Source organism: Sinocyclocheilus anshuiensis, unplaced genomic scaffold, assembly GCF_001515605.1.
Source record: "Sinocyclocheilus anshuiensis isolate Anshui unplaced genomic scaffold, SAMN03320099.WGS_v1.1 scaffold910, whole genome shotgun sequence".
Taxonomy (NCBI): Eukaryota; Metazoa; Chordata; class Actinopteri; order Cypriniformes; family Cyprinidae; genus Sinocyclocheilus; species Sinocyclocheilus anshuiensis.
In genome coordinates, this window is record NW_015540888.1 from 80,851 (window position 1) to 92,502 (window position 11,652).

General features: G+C 40.4%; 1 protein-coding gene across 1 annotated transcript in view; it reads right to left on the reverse strand.

Moving 5' to 3' along the window:
• Window positions 1–11,652, reverse strand: part of LOC107688790 (phospholipid phosphatase 4-like) — a 100,981-nt gene that overhangs the window by 28,138 nt on the left and 61,191 nt on the right. Inside the window, exons 5-6 of the mRNA XM_016486560.1 lie at window positions 3,741–3,804; window positions 3,033–3,157 (exon numbers count right to left, since the gene is read on the reverse strand). Coding sequence (XP_016342046.1) covers window positions 3,033–3,157; window positions 3,741–3,804 — 189 coding nt within the window. The remainder of the gene's footprint in view (window positions 1–3,032; window positions 3,158–3,740; window positions 3,805–11,652) is intronic.

An 11,652-nucleotide genomic window follows, 5' to 3' on the forward strand; every position in this document is an offset into this window, starting at 1 on the left:
TTGCTTCTGTGCCAGATCACACTATAAATAAACACATAATCGCTTACTTTTATGTCCTCCGTGTTTACTTCCGCATGACAGCTCAAGTGTTGCCAAGTCCACAGTTTTCCCGCAGAATTAGTAATTGGCAACTACTGTTGCCGCGTGTTGTTTTTCAACTCTGTGGGTTAAAGTGACCCCACTAACACGATATTTACCTCCCCAGAACACGACTGGGCTAGTTTTGGACTAGTTTTGAGAAGCAATTGGGTGGATTTTGTTGTGAAAACCTGGAAACCCTGTTCGTATCGTTCTTTTGCGCATGCTGGTCAGTTCAGAAACATGATCTGTTCACTATGTGAATCTGATATTGGCCTCATTTAAAACAACAATGTGAACAGCTGGAAATTCAGATCTGAGCAAAATCGGAATTGAGCACTAACGTACTGTTAACATCCCAATTGTCCTCTTTGTAACATTCTTATGTGACCATAAAATAACCCAAATGGAATGTCTCTCTAAAGTCATATAAGGAACCTTGAACTGCAGCATCAAAAGAGGACATTTTAGGAATGTCCCTAATAATCTCTAAAGGTTCGGGATATTTGCCATCTTTAGAGAACTTTTAGGGAATGTTGTGTTTTAGGGAATGTCCCCTCCTATGTGGGGATTGACTCTTTGCAAACAGAGCTGCTGAAGTCAGACATCTACAGATCAGTCAGCATATTAACAGAACTTTTTCAAACAATTTGGGAAGAAGACACTATCCCAAAGGCCTCATATTCAAACTGCCCAAGAAAGGAAATCTCAGCAGCTTTGACAACTGGCAGGGTATTACACTTCTTTCTATTCCAAGCAAGATCCAAGATCTAAAACTTTAAAGGAGACCATTGTGAGAGTGTTAGAATTGTGTGAGAAGCAGGAGACTCAAGCAAATGTCTCCATTTGATGTTAAAGTAACTTCATTTCTGTCTTGGAGAAATATTTGAGAAGTATACCAATATTGGGTTCTTCAATTTGGCCTAGCACTATCCCCATTCACATTCACGCATGGATGCAGCACTGGCTGCTTTGAGACTTCGAGGCATCCATGTACTCCATTATATTGACGACTGGCTGATTTTAGCTTAGTCTCAAGAGATGGCAGTTCAGCTTCCAGATATTGTCCTCACCCACATAAAGCTATTGGGGTTGAGACTAAATGCGAAGGACAACCTTCCTGGGACTAATCTGGGACTCGGTTACAATGCAGGCACAATTGCCTTGTGCTTGTATCAAGTCGATCCTGCCAGCAGTGTTCAAGATGAAGCAAGGCCAGGCCATCACTGCCAAACAGTTTCAGAGACTGTTGGGTCTAATGGCAGCCATGTCCAGCATGATACCGTTTGGCTTTTTGTACATGAGAACAAAAAAGTTTTTTTTTTCCCTAAGGGGCAACACATTCTGCATAATGAAAGCCCAGGGAATGGAGACTCCATCCCGAGATGGTGGAGTTAATTTGGAGAAAGTTCGACAGGGGACCACCCACTGTCCGCTCTGGTTCTCCTCACACATCCAGCTCCTTTTGGACTGGATGCCATTGTGCATACAAGGCTATACACTGTACACCTTCTGAACTCTGGTCTCTCAGCTGAGGTCATAAAGACCATCTTAAACTCTAGAGCTCCCATCATAAGGAATTGTATGCCGTGAAGTGGAGAATTTTCACATCATGGTGCAGAGAACACAGGTTGGACACAGTTAACCTAGTGGCTTCGGTGATGGCTTTTCTTCAGAATTATATCTTTGCAGATCTATCCCTGTCCATGGTTAAGATCTAAACGGTGGCCATAGCTGCCTTCCATACACAGTTAGGTGAGGGTTCTTTGGGAAGACACAGATTCCTTTGTGACAAACTGAGTAGCATCACTGTAGCTTGTTGCTGATTGGAGATGTTGTTTGTTATAAATGAATCTGCTCTCCCCTGTTCAGGTTTGATAGTTTAGCTAAATAAATTATTTATATAATTGCAGCAGATCAAGTAATGTGTGTGTTTCTTTCTTGGAAAACAAACCTAACATGTTCAAAGGTAAGTTGTTAAGTGTACACTGTAATGATGGTCCAATGAACGGCAAGTTGTAGATGAATCCAAGTGCAGATTTATTATACAGAGTGAAATCCAAAAATCCAAACAAAACAGACTTGGCTTGACTTGACTACAGACATGAAACAACTCACCAAACAGAGGTTAATACGTTCAATACACGATGAGAGACAATGGCAACGTGAGGGCTACTTATAGCAAACAACAAGGGTCACATGACATAAACCAACCAATGGGAACAAGGCACATGACTAAAGCTACCAATCACAACATGACACACAAGGTGCGTTCGACTTGAAGCACGGCTACAGACGGCAGTCAACTAGAGTAGCCGCTTGCAGTCGGGGGCGGAGTTGAAAATGGAGCCGTCAAGGCGGACATTTCTGCTCCCGTTAGTGACGCTCACGCGGGGTTTATACTCTATATATACTATTTAAATACTAATAAAGTGGGGGAATGTATGCTTCCATCAGTGTTTTATGATAAACGTGACTGAATATAACATTGCGATTACAGTAAAAAAGCTTTTACTGTTCTAAAAACGCAGATTTGTGGCTATTATTGGAATTGAAAAGGTTAGAATAAACCCGAAACACACGTGATAGTTGTCATGCATCCAATGTGAGCAAATATAAAACAAAGACTAGACACGAACATGAGCAGACTTGACCAAAACACTCACTCACCAAGAGCAGGGTTACATGCATTCAATACACGACAAACAAAGGTGCTTAAATACTTAGACAAAAGGAACACATGACAAAACCAACCAATGAGAACATGACACATGCAACCAAGGAACCACCGTGTCAATAAAACACAGACAAGAGTAGCACATGACATGATCACATGAGGGGCAAGGAACACATGACAGGAACATGAAACAAGGCAAAATATCAAAATAAAAGTTCAGAAAACTTAAACGAGAAACAAAACCCAAACCCCACATTACATACACGCTGGCACTTACAGGAGGAATGGCTGCTGGGAAAACTTTTCCGGCCCTCAGACACCAGGTCTGACTCTCCAGTACACAGCATCTTTGCATTCATCTGTCCATCAGGGAAACAGCGGTGGAAGTAGTCTGGCCTTGGCCTGTGATCAAGATCAACACCAGTGGCAAAAGCATGATTACAAATAACAGGACAGATATACTAATAGGTCTTTATATACAGTATGGATACTTATACTTTATACTTATGTATATACATTGCCCTCCACTAATACCAATATTAGTGGAGGGGACTTTTCTTTCAGGGTACTCCACTGCCTGCAGGTTTTAAGGATGAATGGATGTATGTTTTCAAGGTATGGATGGATGGATGTTCTACTACATACTGTACCTCTATTCACTATGTTTTGTATTTAGAGGGGAGTGATGAATGTGAATATAATAAGTAATGTGAAGTGTCTAAACACTGAATGTTAATTTTAAACCAGATTCTTTCTGGTCAAAACAGGCATTTCATGGGATTGCCCTGTGGAACAGAGGATTTTCACTCTATGTTTTCCATAATTCCGGTGAGCAATATAAGATGAGATCAATATAACATGTTTCCCAGCATTCCGCACCACTGTGTCTGTGACTGTTTTTAACCCTCCATTGTGTATTGAACCTAGAACAATCCTGGCATAAAATTCTGATGGAAATAGTACAGAAACCATGTTTGTACATTACCTGCCAACTATCAACTTGATGGTATTTGTGAAGACACCATTCAAAGCTAGTGTGAGTGATACCGCTGCAAAACAGAAAAAAAACAAGAGACAGGCAGATTAATAATGACTTTGTTACCTAGACAAAATTCACAGTTTTAGTTAAGTGACTTTTCAAATCTGATATCAGCCGTAAACCATCCTCTATATTATGTCCTAAACCGCAATGGTTGCCTTCACAACTGATGCCTGTTAAATATTTATCTCATTGTTGCAGAATTGCAGTGCACAATTTCTTTGTCATAAGCTTCATCTGAAATTTCTTGTTAACTGTTAAACCTTTTCAGGTACACTTTAATGGCACTGGACTTCTCTGAATTTGAATTATGCATACAAATTCAAAATAATGGAGAGTAAGTAGACAAAGGTAAATATATAGTTCAGTCATGAAACTCTAGATGGCGCAGGAGACGGGTTGTTAACGTAACCGATGATATTCAGAGAGTTAAACGACTTGGCACAAGCTGATTGGTTCATGCTGCATATGCAGCCAATGAGCTTACTGCCTTCCATTTATATAGTTGGCTAGCATTCACTTGAGATTCCTGCAGCACGCTTTCAGAGTTCTCTGAAACCCTCCACCTTCCCCAGCTCCACCTGCATAGATCTGCTACAGGGTTATTTTATATGCTATTTGTGAAGCAGCAGTATGTCTTAAATATCACGGCACCGTATCGCCATATGCATTGGCAGTAGCAAGTTCCTGTACTTGCTTGCAGCAGCAGTAATATCTACAACTACAGCAATAACCAACAGCAGCAGCAATTCAGCAGCAATGTAGCAGATCTGTTCCGCCAAGACCAAATACATTAACATTGTCATATCCATCACCATTCTAAAATCTTCAGAGAGTTGTCATGATTTAATTCTCATTATTGCAATACAATCTGTACACAATATTTTTTTAATTGAACTATAATTTTTTTGTTCATTTTTGTACAGGCAATATTGCCAAGATGTATACTTACAATTGTATTTTACAAATATAGGCTACTTCACAATTTAAAAGATTATTTCACTCAAAAATGTAAATTGCTGTGACTGAATATTTGAGCCAGACATAACCAGATTAAGCTTGAAAAAGCTATCATTTAATCCAGTTTTGTGAACTGGATCAACCAATGTATTACAATGATCTGATTAAAAATAATGGTTCTTTCACAATCTGGGGAAGATCGTTAGATTTCTGAGAGGTACATGGAGGTTGAATCCTTCAATCCTTCCACTCTTGGGACTCTTGGGATGTCCTACAGACCTTGCAGGGCAATCCATTTGAGATTGTGAAGATGATGTAGCGCTTGCATGAGTGCCCTCCCCCTCCCTGAGGTGGCACGCCATAGAGTTCCCCAGGTTTGGTGAACTCAGGACATTTCTTTCTACCTCCTAGCACTTACCATAGCACCCTTGTAATCTGGCTTAGTGCTCCATATGTAGTGATTCTCTAACTATGATCACATATGAAGTATTTTTTTCCACTGTTCAGTTTCCCTCAGTGAACCCTGTGTCTTCCCTTGAATGGAGCCTGCTTCATCGCTAGTCGCTGTGGCATAGCTGCATTTGTTTTTTGGAATGCGAAAGCTTGCCAGCATCTGCACAACCAACTCTCATAAGCAGTTCAGTAGATGTGTGTCAATAATTCAACACAACTTTGAAGGGACTGACAGATAGGGAAATCTTCACTGCCGCATTGTTCTGAATATAAGACAGTATTTTTTCTTTTGGAAATAATGGGGTCTGAAAAATGGGGTCATCTTATATTCAGGGTCTAAACTTTTACATGTCAATAAGATACCCGCAACAATAGGTGGTGCCAAATACATATAAAATGAGTGTGCCCCAGGACTGAAGTTACCCACTACTGTTTATTTCACTACTGTGTTATGCCATCTAGACCAGTGTTTCTCAACTGGTGGATTGTGACACAAAAGTGGGTCACAGAGTATTCACAACAAGAATGCTGGTACATAATCCCGAAGGTGGTTAGTCTGTGATGAAATCCACTCTAATATGGGACAACAGTCTGCAAGGCAGTGGTAGTGGAACTAATTTTCCTTCTGGAAGGTGGCGTGGATTCTTGGAGATGGCACAGTTACAGCTACTAGTATCGTCTACAGAGGAGCAAGAGGGTTTGCTGGCTGCCATATATATTTGGTCACTGACACAATTTTCATAATTTTGGCTCTGTATGCCACCAGAATAGAATTAAAATGAAACAATCAAGATGAAATTGAAGTGCAGACTTTAAGCTTTAATTCAAGGGGTTTAATAAAAATATAACATAAAATGCTTAGAAATTACAACCATTTTTATACACAGTCCTCCCATGTAACTGGACAAATACATATAATCATAAATAAAATATTTAATCCTGTGCATTAATAACCCCCACTCTCTGAATTAAAACCGTTAAGCATAATCTACTGTATCTACTGTCCTTATCCAAATTTCTCAGTGAGTAAAGGAGATGATTTGGGAGTGACAGCAAATTAATGTTCCCTATCTGTCAGTCAATTCGACATTGTGTCAAATTACTGACACTAGGGGGTCACTTTTGGGGGCCCCAAACACCTCTAACGTATTTTGGCGGCTATATGCCTTGAAATGATGCCTATTAACTTCTTCTTGTTCTTCCCAAGGTGAAGATCCACGAAGATGTGGCTTCAGGTAGGTGCGTGTCTGCCTCCAGTCTTAAAGTGTACTGTAATAGCAACGAATCATGACACCGTGGGTGGAAAGTATCTGGGGAAGCAGGACCTGATCGTTAGATTTCTGAGAGGTACATGGAGGTTGAATCCTTCAATCCTTCCACTCTTGGGATCTCTATCTCGTCCTACAGACCTTGCAGGGCAATCCATTTGAGATTGTGAAGATGATGTAGCGCTTGCATGAGTGCCCTCCCCCTCCCTGAGGTGGCACGCCATAGAGTTCCCCAGGTTTGGTGAACTCAGGACATTTCTTTCTACCTCCTAGCACTTACCATAGCACCCTTGTAATCTGGCTTAGTGCTCCATATGTAGTGATTCTCTAACTATGATCACATATGAAGTATTTTTTTCCACTGTTCAGTTTCCCTCAGTGAACCCTGTGTCTTCCCTTGAATGGAGCCTGCTTCATCGCTAGTCGCTGTGGCATAGCTGCATTTGTTTTTTGGAATGCGAAAGCTTGCCAGCATCTGCACAACCAACTCTCATAAGCAGTTCAGTAGATGTGTGTCAATAATTCAACACAACTTTGAAGGGACTGACAGATAGGGAAATCTTCACTGCCGCATTGTTCTGAATATAAGACAGTATTTTTTCTTTTGGAAATAATGGGGTCTGAAAAATGGGGTCATCTTATATTCAGGGTCTAAACTTTTACATGTCAATAAGATACCCGCAACAATAGGTGGTGCCAAATACATATAAAATGAGTGTGCCCCAGGACTGAAGTTACCCACTACTGTTTATTTCACTACTGTGTTATGCCATCTAGACCAGTGTTTCTCAACTGGTGGATTGTGACACAAAAGTGGGTCACAGAGTATTCACAACAAGAATGCTGGTACATAATCCCGAAGGTGGTTAGTCTGTGATGAAATCCACTCTAATATGGGACAACAGTCTGCAAGGCAGTGGTAGTGGAACTAATTTTCCTTCTGGAAGGTGGCGTGGATTCTTGGAGATGGCACAGTTACAGCTACTAGTATCGTCTACAGAGGAGCAAGAGGGTTTGCTGGCTGCCATATATATTTGGTCACTGACACAATTTTCATAATTTTGGCTCTGTATGCCACCAGAATAGAATTAAAATGAAACAATCAAGATGAAATTGAAGTGCAGACTTTAAGCTTTAATTCAAGGGGTTTAATAAAAATATAACATAAAATGCTTAGAAATTACAACCATTTTTATACACAGTCCTCCCATGTAACTGGACAAATACATATAATCATAAATAAAATATTCATTTTTGATATTTTGTTTAAAATCCTTTGCAGGCAATGACTGCCTTAAGTCTGAAACTCATGGACATCACCAAAGACTGGGTTTCCTCCTTTGTGATGATTTGCCGCGACTTTGGTGCAGCTAACTTGTTTGTTAGGTCTTTCTGCCTTTAGTTTTGTCTTCAGCAAGTGAAATGCATGCTCAGTCAGGTTGAAATCAGGAGATTGACTTGGCCATTGCAGAATATTCCAAATTCTTACCTTCAAACCTTCAAAAACTCCTAGGTTGTTTTTGCTGTGTGTTTTGGGTCATTGTCCACTTGTACTATGAAGCACCATCCAATCAACTTTGCTGCATTTGGCTGAATCTGGGCAGACAGTAAATCCTTATACATTTCAGAATTCATCCGGCTGCTTCTGTCTTCTATCACGTCATCAATAAACGCCAGTAACCCAGTGCCACCGGAAGCCATGCATGCTTATGCCATCACACTGCTCCACCATGTGTCACAGAAGATGTTGTATGCTTTGGATCATGAGCTGTTCCGAGACTTCTCCATACTTTTTTCCCCCGTCATTCTGGTAGAGGTTGATCCTAATTTTAGCAGTCCAAAAAATGCTTTTCCAGAAATGGTCTGGCTTTTTTAGATGTTCTTGGCAAGGTCTAATCTGGCCTTGTTTGCACCTTGTGGCGAATCCTCTGTGTTTGCTCTCTCCTGAAGTCTTCTCTTGAATGTAGACTTTGACAGTGAAATGCCTACCTCCTGGAGAGTGTTCTTCACTTGGCTGGATGTTGTGAAAGGGCTTTTCTTTACCATGAGGAGGATCCTCCGATCATCCACCACTGTTGTCCTCTGTGGACATCTAGGCCTGTTTATGTTGCTGAGTTCATCAGTACATTCTTTTTTTCTCAGAATGTACCAAACTGTTGATTTGGCCACTCCTAATGTTCCTGCTATCTCTCTGATGGATTTGTTTTGATTGTGAAGCCTAACAATTGTCTGTTTCACTCGCATGGAGAGCTCCTTTGACCACGTGATGTGGTTTCAAAGCAACAGCTTCTAAATGCAAATGGCGTACTTAGAATCATCTCCAGAACTTTTACCCGCTTAATTGATGTAGAAATAACGAAGGAATAGCTCACACCTGTGATTTTCCTCCAATTTTGATGTGAATACCCTAAAATTAAAGATCAGAGTGTGCACTTTAAGCCCATATTCATTATATAAAATAAAAATTGTGCCTGTGTCCAAAAATATATGGACCTAACTGTAAATCCTCCCTCAGAACCTCCTGGTGGAGCTGGTTCAGAGCAGGTAGCTTCTGCTGTTGGGTCATCAATGGACAACTGGATGGCACTAATGATGATGGCTGGAGGATAATGGGTTGAGTGTTCACTGAGGTCCTGGATGGTGCATGTAGGAGAGAGAATCGGCCTTGAAGTTCTTCTGTCCTGGTCTGTAGGTGACTGTCACGACCTGACCAGTCTAAGGGAGACTAATAGGCCATATGCCTAACAATAAATATTCAATAATGTGACTCCACCAAAGAGTTTTTAGCCAGCTGAAAAAAATGTCGGGCGCTCTTCTTAAAATGACCAGCAGGTAGTGCTTGAGAACGCTTTGGTTGCTCTGATTTGGAATATCCACGATGACAACATATTACTAGTATCTCATTTTTAAGAATTTTACTAAATAAAAAGTAACCAGTAATATTGACTTCTCCATTGTTGTATGCAGTCGTTGCACAAGTAAGATGGTCGGCATTTGTCCCGCCCCCTCCTCCATTGATTGGACGGCTGGGTAAATAGTGACAGTGACGAGCACTGCGTTTTACAGTTATCAACTCTACAAAAAAAAAAAAAAGAGGGCAAGGGCAAATTAACTTATAATTTTTATGGTAGTGCATAAGTTTGTCAAAATGAACACAATGTTTTACACACCATTTACACATGGTAGGGAGCAGGTGTACATTTCTTTCATACCAACTAACATTTTGACAGAGGTAGGTAGAGTAGCCAAAAACTGTACTCAAGTAAAAGTACAAGTGCTTATAAATTATTACTCAAGTAAGAGTAAAAGTAACAATCCTAATAGTTACTTGAGTAAGAGTAAAAAAGTATCCAATGAAAAATCTAGCGAGTTACTAGTTAATTTGTTTGTGTGTGTGTGTGTGTGTACATACAGTGGTGGCCAAAATTATTAGAACACTAGTATTTCCACCAGCTAAAAAAATGGTTTTAAGTCAGGTGTTTGTATCTTTTGCTGTAGTGTGTCAGTAGGAAATATCAGTTTACCAAACATTCCAAACATTAATTTTGCCATTAATTGTAGTAATCCAGTGAGATTTTTGTCTGACAACAGCCAGTGCTCCACACAGAGATCTGATCTCATCATCATCCAGTCTGTCTGGAATGATATGAAGAAACAGAACAAACTGAGACAGACTAAATCCAGAGGAACGGTGGCAACGTCTCCAAGATGCTTCAAGAAACCTACCTGCAAATCTACAGTACTGTTAAAAGTTTTAGGCACTTGTGTAAAAATGCTGTAAAATGAGGATGCTGTCAAAAATAATGTCATAAATAAATGTTCTATTTTATAGATTATCAATTAACTTCTATTAACTAAATTAAATCAACATTTGGTGTGACCATCCTTTTAAAGCAACTTTTGCCCTAGGTGCACTTGCGTGGAGTTTTTCAGGAAGCTTTGCAGGTAGGTCTCTTGAAGCGTCTTGGAGATGTTGCCACAGTTCTTCTGAATTTTAGTCTGTCTCAGTTTGTTTTGTTTCTTCATGTCATTGCAGACAGACTGGTGAAAATACTAGTGTTCTAATATTTTTGGCCACCACTGTATGCATAAATCAGAATCAGAAATTAACTGATTTCCACAGGGGCATTTCTTACTTGAGGGCAATTTTATAACTACCTTAACTCATATAACAAATTAAAGGTTGAAGCTGCAATGTCATGCAGTGGCAGTTTGTTGTTTATGCTGATGAGAGAACTTGCGAATGCATATTCATCAGAATTCAGTCACTGAGCACGCACAACTCTGAACAACTCTGGAGTTCTTCGAGGTGACGAATCAAAACGTCTCTGATTGGATATTGCATTCATAAGCTCAACAGAAACGTGTGCGATTGGTTATAATGCTCAACGCTGCAGAACGCATTCAAAAAAGGATTTGATGCAATGTAATTAAGCAAATTTACTAATAAAATGCCACGATCTACACTTTTTATTCATTTCACTCTACACATTTCACTTGACAGTCGATCTAGCTTATCGCTACTACAATATTACTTAAATGAAATCGAATGTATACCTGTGAAATCGTTCACAGACAGCACACGGAGTTCAACTAATAAAGATCCTCAGTGCAGGCCGACAGTAGGATTTGGCTTCAATTGACTGTAGATCTTTACGTTTTCCATGTTCTCAAATTACCCAGAATGAATGAGAAACCGCTTCAGACGATTCAGTACGTGCAGGGAACTGAACACATCATTCAAAGTGATTCGCGAACCAATTCAGACCGTTTTGCAGGCTTGTTTCAAGACCTTGAACAGAATCGACTCAGAAGAGTGATTCATTCGCGAATGGGGCATCATTCACGCCCCAGATAAAAGAGACAGCGCATTTTTCCAAATGCTTACTCAAGTTAATGTAACGGAGTAAATGTACCAAACCTAAACAGGCCCAGTGCGAGCTTGCCCAGGTGAGGCCCACAGCTTTGGGCTCACCGCAGGTTCTTTGTGAGCAGACCACACTGGCGGACTGTCCACATTAATCCCATGATGGCCCAGTGTGGGCCAGCCCGTTAGGGCCCAGATCAACTTTTGTATGCTCTGGGAAACTCAAACAGCTTCGTCACGCCAAAGGGGATGCTTACAGAAGTGGGGATAAAATCTTGTATAACCAGGCCAGGAACAGACTAACAAAGGA